We start from the raw sequence: 20,242 nt of genomic DNA, 5'->3' as shown, positions 1-20,242 counted from the left end.
CAGCTACACCAGAGACCGAGTGGTTGAAGACACCTCACAAGCGAAAGGCTTGCTCATGTAATGCAAAACCACAGTTTAGCACTGAGCTGGGAAACCTCAGACCTAAGGGCTTATATCTGTCCTCCAGGCTTCTCTTTGAACTCTCCTTAGGCCACACCCTGTCCTGAGACAACATCTCCTCTCCCCAGGTCAAAGGCTTCATTGGCTTTCCTCTGTACTCTCCTTGAGCATTTTGTTCACATCACTGTGTTTATAAAGGTAAAGGGGTAAAGGGACCCCTGACCATTAGGTCCAGTCGTGACCGACTCTGGGGTTGTGGTGCTCATCTCGCTTTATTGGCCGAGGGAGCCGGTGTACAGCTTCCGAGTCATGTGGCCAGCATGACTAAGCCACTTCTGGCGAACCAGAGCAGCGCACAGAAACGCCGTTTACCTTCCCGCCGGAGTGGTACCTATTTATCTACTTGCACTTTAACGTGCTTTCGAACTGCTAGGTTGGCAGGAGCAGGGACCGAGCAACGGGAGCTCACCCCGTCACGGGGATTCGAACCGCCGACCTTTTGGTCGGCAAGTCCTAGGCTCTGTGGTTTAACCCACAGCGCCACCCATGCCCCACTGTGTTTATATGCAGGTATAAAAAATTCAAATTTATGTTTGGACACAACGTTAAGAATTACATCACTTGCTCCACCTACGTTTTCCTCTGGTCCCACCCACCATTGGCATGTGGCCCCCAAACATTTCCCTACAAGAAGATGTGCCCCTTGGGCTAAAAGAGGTTCCCCACACATGGCTGAGCATTACATTCCAACAATTTCATTGTGTGGATGATTATTATCAGTGAATTATTAACAAGTAAACTAAAACTCTGCATGATGCAATAGAGTCACAGTCCGCTAAGACGTGGCTTCCCACACTATAAATTTTATCTCAAGTGACAATCAGTAATAATTAAAAGTCCACAGTCCTTTTTTCCTAGCCAAGCTTCAGAGCTTCATAAAATGCTTCATCCTCTTAAGAGGAATAAAAAAAACAAAAAGGGTTGCAAAGTATAAAGAACAGAACTTCTACAAATACATTAGCAGGGAAATTGAAGTACCTGAAGGTATCATCAAAAAAATAACCCTCACAATTTATAGCATACTTTTTTCAAAGACAACTTAAATGCTCACATCAATGAGAAATAATTGAGTGATAATTGTATGTTGACACTTATGAAAGCTTTACAAGCTTTTAAGAGCAAGTAGCTTTAAAGATTGACCAGGTTGTCCTATATATACTCCTCAGCTGTCTTTTATCCTGAGTTGTTTAGTTAACACCAGCTAACTGATTTGCCAGGGAAATGGCTACTCAAATTATTGTTAAGTGTGGTCACCTGAATCTAAAACACAATGTCCATTTATTTCAACAGAACATACAGACCCAACACTATTCAGATTACGGGAGAATATCCCACCTGCATGTGTGGGGCTCACTACTACCTAACTCCCAAGAAAGTTAGCTATTTAGGGGTCAGCAGAGAGAACTTCACCCTCAAGACCATTCCGCCAGACTGAGATAGTGAAAATTTGGACAGAGGTCTTCCCAGTCCCAGTCTGACACACAGTTCTACCTGGTATTCAGAATACCTAAGGGAAGACAGGTGGTCAAGAGCTCATATGACAAGCCCTGAGTCAGGGCTCAGTCTCACTGAAATGGAACTTCAAATGGAACTAACTTGTACCCACCAGTTTTGCCACAACGTGGGTGGGAATGCACATGTCACTTCATATCCTGTAGAGAACAGTGCAAAGTACATTGATGTACATCCTAATGATCATATGGGGTGTTCATGTGATTTGTGCTCATATTCCTGATCCAGCAAGTGATATGGAATGTCTGTGTTGGAGTAAGCAAGCCCAGGAATGATCTGCTGGACCAATAACACATTATATTATTAGAACAATTTTTCAAGCAGCCTGTTTTGTACTGAACGTGTGTTTAAATATTCAAAATACTAAAGGTAGCAAATGTCATTTCTTTCATAGTTACAAAATGCAAACTCCAAGTGTTTTATCCTAATGAATAAATGAGTTTGTCCTTTATGTATAAAATATAGTTTGTGTTTGTTGCACAATATTTTTTAATAATAGATGAATTTTAGGTTTGCTTCAACATATTCAATAAAGTGTGATTAATTTGGTTTTTTAAAAATGCAAACTAGACATTACTATATTACTTTGCAAAATGCACAGCTTGCAACATTATTGTCTCAGTGGGATCTTAAATTGAATTGTAAAATGTGTCTTATTTCCAGTTTGATTTATGTAAGAAATTGCAGCGGTGAATATCCTTTTTGAAATTCAGTGCTTCCCAACTTCAATTACGCTTACATACAACCACACACGTGTGCGTTATGTTACAGAAAATGTTCAAAATTTTGTGAATATCCAAGTGCTGACGGTCCAGGTGAATTTTGTGGATGCCCAAACCTAGATTATGTTTTCCCACTTTTCAGACATATACAAGTAAATTCTGAGCATCACATTCAGTTTAATTTACACTCAGTGTATAGCTATCAGCTGTGCCAATAAAACTCAAATACTAAGCTAATAACAGTACATATATTATACTAAAATATTCTAAATAAAATCTGCCCTAACCTTTACAGCTAAATATGCAAGTTATGTTGAGTGATTATTCCCACTGAGGCCTGCTCCTATCTTCATCCCACTCAGTTAATACTAGGCTTTCCTCATTATGGTGGAGAGCCACGATTATCTCATCACCCCCTGCCCCCAATCTTATAGGTCAGTAATCATCTGAAGCTACTACTCCTTTGAACCACAAAAAAATAAGTATAAAAGGTAAGGGATGTGCTTGAACTGAGCCTATGATACTCAAAATATTTGATGAAGGTCGACAATCATGGGTGATCCTTCATTTTGGGAGCATTTAGCTTTGAATAATAACATTCACCAGATTTTGGACCTTCACCCGAATATAGAAAAGTATGTCTTAACAACTTAACTTGATTTGATATATCTTAAAGTAGCTTAGAATGAATGTCTGGATTCCCTTGCCTGTCTCCTACACATGCTATTTACATGTGTAATCAGTTTGTTATAAAGCTTTACAGATTTAGACTTTATATGTGTTCTGACTATGGGGGGGGGAGAGATGACGACACCTGCCACACACCCACAATCTTCAAAGAATGCCTTTCTTCAGTGAATTATCATTTTCTCTCCTTTTTTTTTTTTTTTTTGGTTTTCCATTATGACAAATTAGATAACACATTTTTGACATGTTCTGTGATTTTATTGCGATATTCTAAGTAATTACCAAATCTCTTTTTCTCCCCAAAAAAGCTCTCCTGTGCCCTTAGAATTAATCTATGATAGCATTTAGCTTGGCTTTTTGAAGTAAATATCACTAGATAAAAAAGCCAGCTGGTCCTGAATAATGGGATACTTGAATGCATGTATTAGTGTTTGAAAATGAGAGCACAAATCTTCTAAAAAGATTAATTTCCATAAGAAAGATAGCTCACAGATCTACAAAAAGCATGAATTCAAAACATAATAAACTGGCAAGAGAGAAAGGTAGATTAAAGTAAAGGCAGTAACACCTTGTTACTGCAGCTGTTATATAGCACTGATTCTGTATCAACTGCAATTGGTAAGTACTGGAAGGCTGTTCAAAGCTTTTGACATAAAGCGACAGTCTGGAAGATATTGTGTGCCATACGTAATAATGTGGCTGGGGACTGTGGTTTTTTATATATAAATAATGTAACTCTCATTCTCAACAATCAGATCTTCAAGAGGAATCACAAAGAGGCTCAGAGCTCAAAGCCTCAGTATAACGTGAAGAGCAGAGCAACATTTTGTATGTTTATTAAAGATTTAGATTTGACAAGAGCTCTGCTTTATCACACTCCAAAAATACTACCATCACTACATAAAGCAACTTTTGCTGCCCTATGGAGTATACTTCTAATATCCTGTTTCAAAATAAGTTTCTTTGAATGGGTCTATAGTGCTGTTCACCCAGTGATTTTGACTATAATTAATGAAACAAATTTGCTGCTGGCCTTCAACAAAACACATGCAGATTCAAATTTTATTATCTATTTCTAAAGTCAGCAGGAGTTTCTGAATAAGGAGAGGAGGGACCCTATCTAACAAAAATATGCCATGCACCATTTGATATGTTTTAGTGAAAGCTTAAGAGAGCATTTCTGTCCTAATCCTTAAAGTGCCACATGGAAGTAAGGCTACATGGTTTAAGCAGAACTTCTTTTTAAAGAATACATCTATTAAAAAGATACAAGGCATAAAATTCAATACAGTGGTACCTTGGGTTAAGTACTTAATTTGTTCTGGAGGTCCGTTCTTAACCTGAAACTGTTCTTAACCTGAAGCACCACTTTAGCTAATGGGGCCTCCCACTGTTGCCGTGCCGCTGCTGCACGATTTCTGTTCTCATCCTGAAGCAAAGCCTTTGGGATCCAATATTACAGTATCTCCATATTTAGTGCCCTACAGATATCCTAAGGGCTGCCCAAAACTTTGCTTTTGTGCTTATTCAGTGCAATCTTACATCCCTGCTAGCTCCACCTGCAATTCTTGTCCTCTCACTCTGAGGGGGTGATCACATCTATAACCATCACGTCTACATTCCAACCACAATATGAGACAAAGATCTAATGTAGTGGGTAATCCATTAATGGCCAGAGGCTAAATCATGTCCTCTAGCTGCAGGCTTAGAAAGATTCACACATCTGTGTTAGAATAACAAGGAAGCATGGGAGATAGGAAGGGTTGCTACAGACTGCTTTAGAGAATGGCAGGTTTAGCTTAGAGATAAGTTACATTTGACATGGAAGACACTCCTCATGGCAAGGCCTAAGAAGGAAAGCTAACAAATCCAAACCAAGATCAAGAGATGAGAACAAACTTATTTGTCACTGAACAAAAACTACACAAAGAAAAATGAAAACAAAATATTGTAAAACTATTGTTGCATTGTCTGTCCCTTGCTCCATCACACATCAGTCTTGCATCTTCTTGCCATACTATCCTCTGGAATACACTACCCTAGGAAGTGAGGAGCTATAGCCTTCCACTAGAAAGGGGGAATGCATTAAGAATTCTTAGGACCTTGGAGACTGTATTAACTATCACCTGCTTTGCTTGCTAATGTCCCTTTTTTGGTTAAGATGCTTGAGAAGGTGGTGGTTCATTTCCAAGCACAATTGGATGAAGTCAGTTAGACCGGACTGATTTCAGTCTGATGGATGACCTTCATCTTGAGAGAGATAGTGTGTGTGCAAAAGCTGTTCATACTCCTGGACCTCTTAGGAGCTTTTGATATTATCAGCCATTGTATCCTGCTGCATCCACTCTGTACGGTGGGAGCTGGGAAAATGGTGATATCGTGGCTCTGCTCCTACCTTCAGGGTCAGTTTCAGAAATTTGCAATGGAAGGTGGGGAGACCCTTTGATCAACGCCATGGCACTTGTGATGTAGAGCTCTGCAATGTTTCATTTTGTCCCTCATGATCTCATCTATATGATGCATCTGGGTGAGGTCATCAAATGGTTTTTAGTGAGCTGAAGAGAAACCAGTTAGATAAGGCTATGTAGGTGCTGACTAGGTGTTTGGATTTAGTAATGGGGTGGATAAACACCAGTAACCTGAAGCTAAACGCAGACAAGATGGAGGTGCTGAGAGTTCATTTTCTGCATCTGGAAACTAGGTGTATAACCCATTCTGGATAGGCTTGAATTCCCCTTGAAGGACTAGTTACACAGTTTAGGAGGTACTTGTCATTTGACACTGTCACTATTATTATTATTATTATTATTTATTATTTCTTCACCACATATGGGTCTCAAAGCAGCTTACCAAAATTAAAACATATATTAAAGCACCAGAACAGTACGTATGGTGCAAAGGTCTCTTGAATATTTCCCAGTGCTACCTGGATATGCCAGCAGTAGCAGATTTGAGGGGAGGAATGCTCACTTGATCTCTAGTTGGTTGTGTTGCTGCCACTCTGAGTGGGAAGGATGAGGCAGCAGCAAAGTCAGTGCAGTGGAAATGAACCCCTACCCTGCGCCCGCTACCTCCTGAGTTGGGTAGGGAGGTGGTACCACAAGGTATTTCCAGCAAAAGTGTATTCTGCGGTCTACTTCTGGAGAAGAAGCATGGATGCCATGTACACGTGGTAGAGTTTGTGCCATGGCTCCAGGTCCAAGCACCTCATGGCATTGGGCAACAGGCTGCCCAAGAACTACCAGCGGTTGACCCTGAAGAATGGGTTGCATTCACACATCATGACCTTCAACTATGTCATGGGTGATGCTCTGGGCTGTACAAGCCGCCACCCCACCCCACCCCCTTTGGAGTTTGCTTTTAAGAATGATCAGATAATTTTAACCATTGTGGGGACCTCCTCTGGTACCCAAAGGGAATATATGTAAGGAGCTAAATGTTTACCCAGCAGAAATTACCTACTTGAAGAAAAAGGCTGAAGTCAGCTGGGCCATGAATGGCATCACTAAAGGGATTATAAAAACAGTCCCTCGGAAATGCTCCAATTATGGTGAAGTTCATATGTTGCAATCTCCATGGCCTCTCTCCCAAAGCACTCATCAAACACCTTGAAGAGAAAGAGGAAATGGAAGGCTATTTCCTAATTAACGGTACAGAAAAGGGGTCAGAATGGTGATTATGCCAAGGTGCAACTTTCTCCCTTGCAACGATAAAACCAAAATGGAAATCCAGAGGCCTTGGCTATGCAAAATGTGGTGTCTTGATACACTGTGCTAAAGATGAGCACATGGCACTTTCATTACCTTGAAAGGGGCACAGTGGTGGTGAACTTCATTCATCAGAAAGACCATGCATCCGGTCTTACAAAAAAGATTGCGGAGGTGTGCTACTTTTCCTTTGGCCTTCTGAATATTTATGCATATTTTCTCTATATCCTAATATATATGTACGTGAAGAAATCTACATTTTGAAAGGTGAAAATGTTGATTTTCACAAAGTAAGTGAATTTACTAGTAAGCAGATTTATAGAATAGCAAATGCTGTGTTTTATAGTGTTGTAACCTGCCCAGGGACCTTCTGGTAATGAGATGGGTAAGAAATATATATTTTGATATGGTTATTGTTGTTATTTTTCTATTGCTATTAGCAGTGATGTAACTGGGCAGAGGTCAGATGAGAATCATCACCCTGCTCACCACTGGGTCATTTATGCCAAGAATTGAATCTGGGACGCCTGTATGTGAAGCAGATACTCTACAACTCAACTACAGCCATTCCCTCCTATGCGATGGCACAATCATTTATTGTTTGTGATTTTGGTTGTTTGGATGTGGACATCATTTACTACTAATTATTTTATTATTTTGATTGGCTATTTCTATTATGCCCTGTATCCCACCCTGGTAACTACAGATGGGTGGGTTATAAATACTCTTAACAAACAAATAATATATGATGATAGCAACGTATTGCATAAGGATTCTAATTGTTGGTTCACTATTATCCATTAAAAGAAAACTGCAATGGAAAATATAAACTATTAAGATTCATTTTATTATTTGTCATGTTAAAGAAAGTGCGTACTTCTTACTTAATTTAATGATGGGATACTATCAACCACATTAAAAGAGATGCATATTCATAGTGTGTTAAATACTGAAGTACATTTGTGTCATAAATATTATTCTAAAATCATACAGACCAGGGAAGACACAAAATATTCATTTACAGTTCTGAACATCCAGAAGCATTCCGATTATAATTGTGATTCTCTTTGGGTTATTCTATGAATAATACACAAAATGCTCATAGCAATTTTTATATGGTAACTTGAGGTTGTTTTCCCTCCAACCTTCTTCAAGAAAGCTGCTTTTAGTTAAAACATAAAGATGGTAGTTACAAGGTTTCTGCAAACATAACTGCTATTCCATTAAGGAAATGGCACAGCAAACAGTAAATAGTGCCCCCGAGGGAAATGTAAGTATTGATTTTATTACAACGTTGGTTGGTTTGTACTTGCAATTGTCAACTCTCATTTTAGGCTGTGCATTAAGTGTCCTTATAATAGCTTTAGAAAAGAGTAAATATTAATTAGAAAATATTGGTAATGCTTTTATATGTCTTGGGCTTACTGAATAATACAAATATTTTAAAAGAAAGTAAAGAGGGGCTGTTTGTAGCTAACAAAAAAAAAAAAAAAAAAGGAGAGCAACCCCGTAAACAGATTAATTGATTTATGGACCTGATACAGTACGAGCTGTAAGTAGAGGTTTCTACTGAACGTACTTATTTTTAGCAACAAGTGACGAAAAACAGTATGTATATTTGCTAACGGTGAAGCACTCTAGTAGCTAACAGCTTGTATCCATGGGCAATTCACCCTTATGAGAGCCAAGTGGGGAGCACATGAGGAGTACATGGGGTCACCAGTAGTCTCAAGATGATGGCTGGCCAGATAGAACGGCATTTCTGGGAACTAGCACCTTCACTGTAAACGTCCTTGCTGTGATTTGTGTCACTTCCATTTGTTGGTCACAGATTATGTCAGCTAGCAACTTCTCTGTAACCAGCAAACTACCAATTTTTTTTAATTTTTTTGCATTTGTTTTAGCAGACAAGTTCACAAAAAGCCTCAACACCAAACATCCTTTTGGTCAATCTGTGAGGGATTATGATGAAATAAGTAAAAAAAAAAGCATCAGTTAACTTTTACAACACCATGCAAGTCTAAATGGTGACTCTGAAACAATGTGGACAGGCTTCGTTTTTCTGTTGCCACCAACAGCAATACATTATTACTACATAAAAAGGCCTAAAAGCTAGACCACAAAAAGGAAGACATTCTACTGAGCCTACAAACCTCCGCCTCTATTTAAGCAAGAAGCCAACAAAACCTACATTTCCTCCAGCGTGTTTAAGCAATAACAATTCACTACTGATCTCTCAAGGCGTCAGAGACGTGGGGTGGGGAAGGAGCGTGAATTATCATCATTCAGTTACATTAAATAAGAGGTACAAACTTTTGATTCTAGAAGGGGAGAGAAAACTTCACATGCAATAAAATAAAATACAATTGCAACACTTCATATTTTAGCATAGAGAAGGGAAGGTGGCATTTAGCCCAATTGGAGATGGCATTAGTTAAAAGTAAACTGTTTACATAAGCACTTTCCAGATGCCAATCTTCTATCATTTAGGGAAAATGCTAGAATTCACACTAATCTCAGGACATTTTTTAACATATGAAGTTGTGGAGAAATCCTGACCCAGGCCTCCAGTAAATTAAAACTTCCCAAGCAATAAAATACCCCTTTCAATTCTTTCATTCTCTTTCTGCAACCAGAAGACATGGTTCCTTTGCTCCTCTGCCCATCTGGTCCATCCTGTGCAAAGATACTGCTCAAGAAGGTGGCATCTAGACATGCTGTTGAGGGAAGTGAGGGGCAGATGGGGATCATCAGCCTGGGAAGATAGCCCATCTAGAAGGAAAACTCTGATCCTAAACCTCCACTGCCTTGCAGGATATATTCAGAAGAACCCTACACCAAACTCGCCCCTCCAGATGTTTTGGGACTACAATTCCCATCATCCCTGACCACTGGTCCTGTTAGCTAAGGATGATGGGTGTTGTGGTTCCAAAACATCTGGAGGGTCAAGTTTGGGGATGCCTGACCTACACAAATCTGGAGTGGAGTCCCTAAGATGGTAGGAAGATGCATTGTGTGCCTCCTTCCAGAAACTCCTGCAGCCAAGCTGGTGCCAAACATATTGCTCTGCTTTCCTTTGGACCACATCAGCAAGGCCAAGAGGGAGCCTTGTGCCCAGCGGAAGTCACTTCACAGCTGCTAACTCAGCGGTTTGACTTCACCCCCGGAGGCTCACTCCATTGTCTCTCGAGACAGATGCCAATATTCCTCCTGTCAAGTGCCTTTTTTATGCTTCTGATATGTCTCACATCCCATATTTTGATATACACCCCTTTAAGTTCTTTCTGTTGGAAGAACTTTTTAAATTATTATTACCTCCTCCAGAAGTATACAAACGGGGCTGTGACAGCTAAGATGCAAGCTAAACATAAGGTTGTAACTCCTGTCTCTTTACTAGCACTGAGCAGGGCCCCTCTACTCCTCACGTCAAAAAAGTTCCCTCCCCCTTTTTAAAATTCATGATTAAATAGTTCTTCAAGCCAACTCAAGTAGAAAACTGGGATTTCAGGGAGAGGAATTCTAGCCACAACTTCTGTGTGGCGTGGTAATTTTTGCCTGTAGAAGGACTCTTTTTGCATGGATATGAAGATACAGAGTTACTACCTCAGTGGGAACTAAAGACAGATTGGGTTTAGCCCAAGACCTATGAAAAGCAGAAACATAAACTAGATTAGTCAGTCCTTTTCATAAACCGTATTTTGGGGTGGAGGGGTGGGTGGAGGCAAAATTCAAAAGGGCACTTCTAACCACACAAAAGACACTCTTAACCTTCTGTGAAAATACCAATTACACAATAAAAGCAATACCATGGCAAATGTATTATAACATTAAATGTGGTTTAAAGAAATTTAGCACTTACATCTAACTGCCTTTTTCCTACTGAAAATCCATTTTGTTGAGTGTCCTAGCAACATAAAAATGATTCAGTTATGCCCAAATTATGAATTATAAATAAAAACAAACACAACAACTGTGAAGCGTAGTCTACGCATGCAAGAACTTTGTTCAGTTGTTACAACCAGTTTAATAACAGAAGTTATCATTTAAATGGCACACATCAAATGTTCAGAGTCTTATATACATTGCATCAGCAACCTTTACAGCATCCTGCAGACGGCTTATTATTATTGAAAATGAGAGGCTCAGGCTAATAGAGAAAAAGCAGAGACTGCAGATCTCTTGAAGGCTACCTGTGGCATTACATTTTTTAATTATCACACCTAGGATGTTTTGACTGTGCAACCAAAAACATGTAGTGAGAATGTGAGAAGGCTGTAGGTATACAGCTATACTTGACCAGAGTTTTCTACACGTCTGGTGCACGTAATGGACATGGATCGGGGAGGCATCATAGTTGCAATCATACAAAGGACCCTTTTCCATGCTTCTCCAGAGTTCCCAAACATGTGAACAGTCATCTGCACATATAATGGTACAGCAGATATCTTCAAACCTTATAAATGTGTAGTTAATTGCTGGTGATTTATTACTTCTTTTGCTTCAAATGCAAAGTGGAAATAGAATATATTTTCCTACTGCTTAACCTTTTTAAAACTTCTTTAACAGCTGTCGGATGTATAAAATCAGAAAATAAAAATCAAGTCTTTTCCTAATTACACTGTTTTAGAAAAGTACTGAAGATCTCTCTCTATGTGAATTAAAGCAGCACTCAGTTGGTGCTTTATTATCTTTTCAAGAAAATGATTTATTGTATGTAGCTGGAAAGCAAGAATATGGAAATGACATTTTCTGTGTTATTCGGGCAGCCTTGTCATCCATTCGGTGCTATACACAAGAAAAAAAATTAGCAGTAAGCTCTGGCATACCTAAACAAGCCTAGACACAAACTGGATCCCCCAAGTGTTGCCATGTTTCTTTACCATCTAACACTGTGATGTGGAACCTCCAGCCTCCAAGCCAGAAGAGACCCTCCAAGCTTTTCTCTCCGGCCCTCATGATTCTCCCCAGTTCATGACCCACATCGAGTGCTTTTGCCTGTATAGAATGAGTCCTTGAATTTTAACTTTTGATTTTGGCATGGATGAAATGCAGCCTACTGTACATAAGGAAGGGGCCTATCCCTTGCTACCTACCTTTGCTTCTGGTCCCATCAACCACTGTCATTCCATTTCTAGAAGGTTGCCCAGAAGGAAAAGAACTTCTCAGGCTGGAAAAGTTTCCTCACCACTGCCCCAACTGAAATGCTCCTGTTAGGGGTTCCAGTCACCAACCCTGAACTCCTCTAGGATACAATCAGTTTTTAGGAGTTCAGGCAGACCAGGTCTCCCCTCCCCGTTTTCATATTTTATTTATTTTGAGAGTGACATTCTACATTCCAAGGCTCTGAGAGATCACTGAACATGCTTGGACCTCCTGGAGATAGATAGATGATAGATGGGCTGTATTTTATTTTAATTTATATACTTCTGCATATCTGGGAAGTCCCCCAAATGTGTAGAAACCAATACTTTATTTGTAGGCGGAGCCATCTTGTTTATCAAGTGATAAGTACTAGACCACCTGCATAGCTGTCAACTTTTCCCTTTTCTTGTGAGGAATCCTATTTGGAATAAGAGAATTTCCCTTAAAAAGAGGGAAACGTTGACAGCTATGCACCTGAGTTAACTATTATTGAATCTGAATGATTTCAATAGACTTAATCTCAGGTAGAAAATTCCACAAGCCCCAACTAGCAGCTATTTCATGACACCCAAAATCTGCTGCCTGAAGTGGCCACCTCACCCTGCCTAATAGTAGGGACCATGGTGCTCCTGAATACCTTTTTGAAATGAAAAAGAAATAAAGCAATATTTCTGTTGTATACAATGACTAGTAGCAACTGAGTATAAAAATGCCTTGCCCTCTTGAGAATTACAAAAGCCAGTGTTAGCTCCAGGATATCCGAGGCTCTTGGGCAAAGGAAGTAAGCTCTCTTAACCTGCAAGAGGTGAGGACTTGCAAGCTGAGAATTCCCTCACGCTGTTCCTGGCCTTTGTAGACACTATTTGCAAAGTCAGAATGATGGTGCTATTTGGATAGTGGGCTCTCGGGCCGCGTAGCATGTGAGAAACTGCTTTAGCTCGCCATTCTCTGGAGCATGCCCTGGTGTGAACTTTGCATTATAATATATAACAGTTGCATTTTTAACCAACCGAGTATATGGAGAAAAGTGGGAAATTGTTTTGCAATTAATTTTCTGTTTGTGGGTCAGGCCAGAGGATAATCTTATATTATTAAAAATATTATTGTTTTTAAAAATATACATAAGTATAAAAATATACTATTGTGTCTATGCTTCTTGGCTGAAAATAGTAGGGAAACCTACTATTTTGCATTAATCACTAGGAAATGAAATCAACTACATTTACAAGTGTCCTGATAACAATGCTTTTTTCCCCATAATGAGATGACCTTCTTTTCTCCTTAACCCTTTTCTCAGCCAAACCACCTACCTCAACTTTGCCTTCTGTTTCTCTAATCTTCAATTATTTATGTTTTCTTCATGCTGCTCTGTCCGCCATGGGAGCAAAATTGTGTTTGGTGAAATATAGAGCTAATTATACCATGAACCCCAGCAACAAAAAAGACACAGCAGATGTTACTTCAGACGTGCTCACAGTGCCTGTGCTTAGTGCACACACAACAGAAGGATTCGACAAGGATCTGAAAACAATATATGATAAAGGCAGCTTAAGCATGCAAAATATTTTAAACAGAAAATCAAAGAAATAATGTCAGCCTGCATTTCTCCAAAGCACTTACTGTGCTGGTCCCCAGAGCTACTATATTCAACATGGATTTTGCATTTCTCTGTAATATAAATATGTGGGGTTTATACTCTCATGATCTGAGAGGAGGGATTTGCAACAGTGGCTAATGACATAAAAATTGCTTCAAATCCTGATATTTAACTCAGCCTTTCTTCTTTGTAATTAGCTACATTATCTATTTAAGCAGTGAAGTATATTTAATTATTTTTTTTTAAATGTGGGGCCTATTTTAATTTTCTTCCAAATATTCTAAATAAATAACTTTAGTCTGGGTAGTCCAAATAATCTAAGGAATTAATCCTCAAAAGGTGAATTGGAACAGTAAATAATATCAAGTCAAAGCAGTCTGTTGCTTTCATGATTTCTGGACAGGGTACATAAGGTACGATGAGATGTGAAGGAAAGTATTGATAATTAATAAAAACGAACTCATACTCAGTAATTAACAAGTCAAATCCCATAGGCATGTAATAATTTTCAATTATTACAGTGAGCACATATAACCTTTGTTGAGGCCTGCCAGGGTGTAGATTCCCTATCTCACACCTTAGTATTTGCACATAGACTAGGCACCACTTCCATGGCCCTCACCTCACCACTGTGTAGACTGTGCTGGATCCAAATCGGCCCCGACTTTGGCCTCCATTTGTTGCAAGGCATGAGCACAATGTGGGGCTTCTACACCTTCTGGAGGTGTAAAATACATTTAGAAAAGAATTCTGCACATAGTCCATGCACAGAGAGGGATGCAGTAGAACTGCACTTGCTAGTCTTATCCCTAAATGCCATTTATCTCTTAGGACATCTACACAATTTCCACACATGTACAGGTTTTGCTACAATTTATACCCTCTATTTTCACGCAGGAACCTTTGGGAGGAAAAGGGGAGAGGGGTCTGTGGCGATGGCACCTGAAATGGCACCAGAAAATTACTGCAAAGAAATTTTAAATTCTAAAGGTTGTGCTAGACTAAAAAAAACACCGCCTCTCCCTATATGAACCAACCCGGGCCTTGCGATCATCATCTGAGACCCTTCTTCATCTGTCTCCTCCACGAGAGGCCTGGAGGGTACCAACACAATAATGGGCCTTTTCTGTGGTGGCTCCCCATTTGTGGAATGCTTTCCCCAAGGAGGCTCTCCTGGCGCCTTCATTACCTATCTTTAGGCACCAGGTGAAAACGTTTTTCTTCAACCATTTGTTCGGCTGCTTAACATTCTATGGCTTTTTAACTGTGTTTGTGGGAGTGGGGTTACTGGTTTTTGTTTTATTATGAATTTTGTATTCTCATTTTGTATTTTTCTGTTGTGAACTGCCATGGGATTTTCGGATGAAGGGTTGTATTCAAATTTAATAAATAATGATAATGATTGTTATTGTTAGTAATGAAGGAACAAACGGATCAACTCACCTTTGACTATGTAAGGTTAACCTGTAAAATGGTTTCAACTGGTTGAATAATCTAAAACAATTGTAAAGAAAATGCTTATTGATAAAGGATAGATATAAACTCTGCCTGGCTGCTTGAATCTTAGGCTATCAAAGAGTAGAATGAATGTTGAATTTATGTTGTGGAAAATTGATCCCAAGTTGGTTTTACAGTTCATCAGAAAGCACTTTTTATCTTGTGTGCAAAGAGTTAATGAAGCATACCAAATCTGCAACTTTTTAGTACTTCTGTGGTAAAATCTCAAGCCTATGTGAAACTGTTCTTTTTATACTAAAAGTGAACTGAGAACTAGGAATCTGTATTTAATTCTACATTTTCTGATATAATTTTTGACTATGCACATAGAAAAATGATTCTGACTCCCACATCCTACTTGGGCTCATTGCCACAAGGATATGTAGGTAAAAACTAATCCACACATGAAGATGTCCTTTCCTATAATAATCTTTCAAATAATAGAATTGGTATTATTTTCATACCTTCACATTACATAATCTGTTTTTATTTTGAAATAAAATATGGCATTTTATCAGAATTATGGGTGATAGACCTGGGGCTAAAACTTTTGCCTCCATATTCTAAATGACATGAGTGCACAGAGGTTAGTAAACCAACTCAACAACTGGAGCGTATTTTTCATTAATGCTAATACCCCAGTAGGAACACCATCAATTTCTGTATCCTCCAGTGTTGACCACTGGGTTCTTTTACTGAATATGGCAAATCTGGCTTGCTCCATAATAGCTCCTTAAATTCTTTTTCTAGAAAAACAATCATTTTGGATGCAGCCTGTCCATAATGGAGAATCTCAATTTATTCCAAGGCACCACAACCGTATTTATACCTTTCCCAACCATGCAATAGTTATACTGATACAATTTGATCAATTTGTACCCCCATATATCTAAAATGTTTTGTAGCTATTAGAATCTTCAGTGTTGCTGTAAAAGTATATGCTGTATGTATATGTATGGATAAAAACATTATCTCAGATTTCTGAAAATTAACTTGCAATTTTGAGACCCTGGAGAAGCGCTCCAATTCTGAACATAATATTTTACCTGCTGTGATAGGGGCAGGGGGGCATAAAATTATATCAGCTGCACAGAGACCTAAATTTTGTTCTTTTCCATTTATAACCACTCCCGTACCAGAGAGGGCATTGCGTAATTTGATTGCTAATGTTTCTATAATTAAGACAAAAAATATAGTAAATGTGGCTGAATTCAAAAGTAAAACAATTAAAAGCACACTACGGATATGGACAATAGAAAATGGTACTTTAAATCAGGGGTCAGCAAACTTTTTCAGCAGGGGGCCGGTTCACTGTACCTCAGATCTTGTGGGGAGCCGGACTATTTTGGGGGGGGGGGAATGAACAAATTCCTATGCCCCACAAATAACCCAGAAATGCATTTTAAATAAAAGGACACATTCTACTCATGTAAAAACACACTGATTCCCGGACCATCTGTGGGCCGGATTTAGAAGGTGATTGGGCCGGATCCGGCCCCTGGGCCTTAGTTTGCCTACCCATGCTTTAAATCATTATATATCTCTGGAAGGTATTGTCTTCCATTCATTCCAAAAACTTTTTTTAGAAATGTACAAAGAAAATTCTAAGAATTTTCTCGCCAGGAATGTTTAACTCTGTTTCATTAAGTATGTGTTGAAAGAAAAGCACGTAGTGGTCTATCTCAACGGCATTTCACTTCACCAGCTTTTTTTTACCAGATGCCTCTGATATCCCTTTACTTCAGGAAGTCTAAAAACTGAAAGGCATCACTAAACTGGCATCTCTCCTGCTGCTCCTGTGGAGCAAAAACAAAAAACAGGAGGGGTCTGCAATCCTTGTACGTTGCTCAACCAACGTTAAATGCCATTGACCACAGATTTAATGTTCAACTAAAATAGATAAGGGGGGGGGGGGAGAGACATACATACACTTCCTTTCAAATTCCAGCTCATGAATCTCTGAAAAAGCAGTTTTTTGAATAAAAATCTGCAAAGCTCGAGTCTCCCTTCCAGGGAGTCCCTAGAGTCAAAAACTAGACAAGCCCATGCACCCAGACTACGCTTATGGGAATCTGCATAAATCAGTGGTAGAAGGGGCACTGCATACTTTTTGCATAGAAGGCCCCCATTCAATCCCAAGCAAACCCAGATAAGAGGCTATCTGGATAGGAAAAGCTGGGAGAGATGCCTGATTGAGGTTAGCCACTGCCATTCAAGATAGATATTGGTCTAGACTAGAGCTTTATGAAGGGCTCATATATTTATGGCAGAGCACATGTTTTAGATGCACAAGGTTACCAGATTCAGTCTCCAGTACAATAGAAGGCCCTCGGGTAGTAGGCCTGGGAAAGTTCACTGATCTTGAAAACCATCGCCAATAGGCAAAAATGGGATAGATGGGATTCATCCATCTTGATTTTACAGGATGATGTTTTGGACTAAGGAGAAACAGAAGGATGGAGCAGCCAGTTTTAAACAAGCTGGTGTCTCTTTTTTCGGTGTAAACTGTAACCAAGGCTTTTGTTGAACCCTTCCTTTAGGCATCTCTGATGTTTATTACCATTCACCTGCGTCCTAGTTTGCGTATGGAAGCCAGCATCTAATTTGCATAAGGGGAGTGCACTCCCAACACCTTTGTGGCTGTTTGCATCAGAGAAGATGGGGTTATAAAGCCCTTTGCCTGGGAAAGACTGTAGACAACAAGGACTATGTTGCCACCCAGATGGGGTGCCTGGGGATGGATTAGCCCCTGGGCTTCCAGTTGCTAATCCTACGGAATTACTCTTAATTCTAAAACTTAATTACTGGCCGTTCCTGCCCCCACCACTCCACGCTCCCCAAAAGTTGCCACAAAATATTCTGCAGGTCAACATGGCTACTCACCCTGATCTTTAAGGAGTGTTTGGGGTAACATTACCATATGATCTATATCAAATAATTCAGGTCATAAACTAAAATAATTGAAAATCAGAATGTCCTCCCCTCATGCTTAGGAAAAACAAATAAGATAGAGAAGAAAGTTACTTAACACACACCATGTGTCACATTTTCCTCGGATTGCCCTGTTATTAATATTCACTCCTTTCACTTTTTTTTTTTAGTTAGCATGCCAGCACATTTTAACATAAAACATCATGTCAATATTTTGGTTGTCTAACTTAAAAGTGTTGTCATTTCATTTTACAACCTTTTCTGCGTTCAAGACCCTTATGCTCAGCTGAGCTCCTTAGAAGATAGCGAGCCCAGAAGGGGAACAGTCATCACTTGCAAAATATCTGGTGAAGTATCTGATGCTGAAACACTTCTGGCATCAGCAGTTCTACTCGCAGTCATAAAACCCCGGGTTGCGATCTTGTCAGACCTCATTTGCTAAAGCAAGGTTGGGCTAAGTTATTCTTTCACTAAAAAGTACCCAAGGAACACCAGATGCTACAGTAAGCAGTCATTGCAATAGGTGGTACTCATCCCCTTCAAGTTTGCCGTGAAATGGTGCCCCAGCATGCTGTCAGGAATCACTGTGCCGCTATTGGTAGCGTCTTCCTAGAAACAAGTAACATTGAATTTTGACAGCTGAAGTCATTAAATATCCCCTGGTATTCTTCACAGGAGTGTATGTGTGACTCCATATATCCCAGCCAGACTTCAAATGCATAATTGCATTCTCTCTGCCTAAATTCCTTCTGCAGTCCTTGTCACTATTTTTCTGTTCTACATCCCCATAATATATTCTTTAGCCTTTGTTTCCATATTTCCCAGAACATGCTGATTTAATCCATAAAGGCATGAATCCACATCTGAGCAGAAGGTGTGCTATATATCTAGTGAAAAAACACAATTTGAGGATCATCGATGGGCAAGTTACAGGTAGGTAGCCATCTTGGTCTGCCATTGTTGAAACAAAAATAAATAAATAAAATAAAATAATAAAAAAATCCTTCCAGTAGCACCTTAGAAACCAACTAAGTTAGTTATTAGTATGAGCTTTCGTGTGCATGCACACTTCTTCAGATACACTGAAATAGATGTCACTAGACAGAAATCACTATATATAAGGGTCTGGTGACTTCTGTTTCAGTGTATCTGAAGAAGTGTGCATGCACATGAAAGCTCATACCAATAACTAACTTAGTTGGTCTCTAAGGTGCTACTGGAAGGATTTTGTTTGTTTGTTTGTTTGTTTGTTTGTTTGTTTTGTTTTGTTTTGTTTTGTTTCGACCAATGGGCAAGTTTTGGTTAAATGGTTGATAATCCTTACATATTTCATTAGGTTTTGATGTAAGTGACTAGAAATGGAAAAAAATTCCCCCAACAAAGTTGAAAATGGTATGATAGAGAGCTGGGTTGAGTACACTGGATACCATCATCTTTTCTCACAGGGTTTACAGGGTTTTCTAAAACTTCAAGGAGCTTCAAAAACTGTTTGACCAGTGGTGACAGAGGGGCTAAAGAAATGAAATTATGGCAGGGATCAGTTCTCTGTGGGGCATTTCAACAACTGTGTCCCAGACTGAACGTGGGCATTCAGCGGCATAAGAGATCTTCCTATGCTGACTTTGCAAGGCATTCTGGAAGACAGTATCAGTTACTGCACAACAGATCCAGAACACTCCTAGGTTGGTTTCTTAATTCATGATGTATGCCACAGTGAATTACATTAAGGGAATCAATAAAGCAAAAAAGAAGATGGCTAAACTAAATGATAGTCATGGCATTAGGCTGCATATCACAAATCTGATTATGCCTGTAGAATTTTATCAGGCACAATAGATACATTTAAAAATACCTATGCTGCTTTTAGTTAGCTAAAGCCTAGGAAATGTTTAAAGTAACAAGCCTATTTCGCCTGAAGGGCTAATATAAAGGGGCATTTCTTCTCCAAGAGCTTGTGGCATAGATGCATTGAAGGGTACTGTGCTGTAAATTGGATGTCCCTGGCCCTTAGTCCCACCCGCTTTGACTTGTGAATGACCAGAGCACAAAAGGAAACACATTTGAGGAAGGGATTACGATGCAATGATCTCATTGTGAGTGTTGCATTATGGTTTTGGCAGCGTGGTAAAGGCTCCCTTGGCACTGCTGTTTACAGCAATTTGAACTTCTCCAGCAACTAGGTATGATTTGTGACATTTCAGCCTCATTCCTCATTGACGGAGAGCTGTGGCAAGGGCTTGAAATATTTCCAGCGAGTATTGGAAAGAGGCAAACGCTTCAAGGAATACTGCAAAACCTTGAAACATCTCTAGGCTGAAGCCAAGAAA

At 39.4% G+C, this 20,242-nt stretch overlaps 1 protein-coding gene across 8 annotated transcripts in view; it reads right to left on the bottom strand.

Annotated features, from left to right (window-relative positions):
* Positions 1-20,242, bottom strand: part of DACH1 (dachshund family transcription factor 1) — a 343,180-nt gene that overhangs the window by 120,136 nt on the left and 202,802 nt on the right. Inside the window, exon 4 of one of the 8 annotated variants that reach the window (XM_081003040.1) lies at positions 10,608-10,652. The exons of the other annotated variants lie outside the window; for them this stretch is intronic. Coding sequence (XP_080859166.1) covers positions 10,608-10,652 — 45 coding nt within the window. The remainder of the gene's footprint in view (positions 1-10,607; positions 10,653-20,242) is intronic. 8 annotated transcript variants of the gene reach the window in all.

This window comes from Podarcis pityusensis, assembly GCF_964106645.2.
Source record: "Podarcis pityusensis genome assembly, chromosome: 4".
In the NCBI taxonomy this organism is placed as follows: Eukaryota; Metazoa; Chordata; class Lepidosauria; order Squamata; family Lacertidae; genus Podarcis; species Podarcis pityusensis.
The sequence above is the reverse complement of the archived record's forward strand: the minus strand, read 5'-3'. Positions and strand labels throughout refer to the sequence as shown.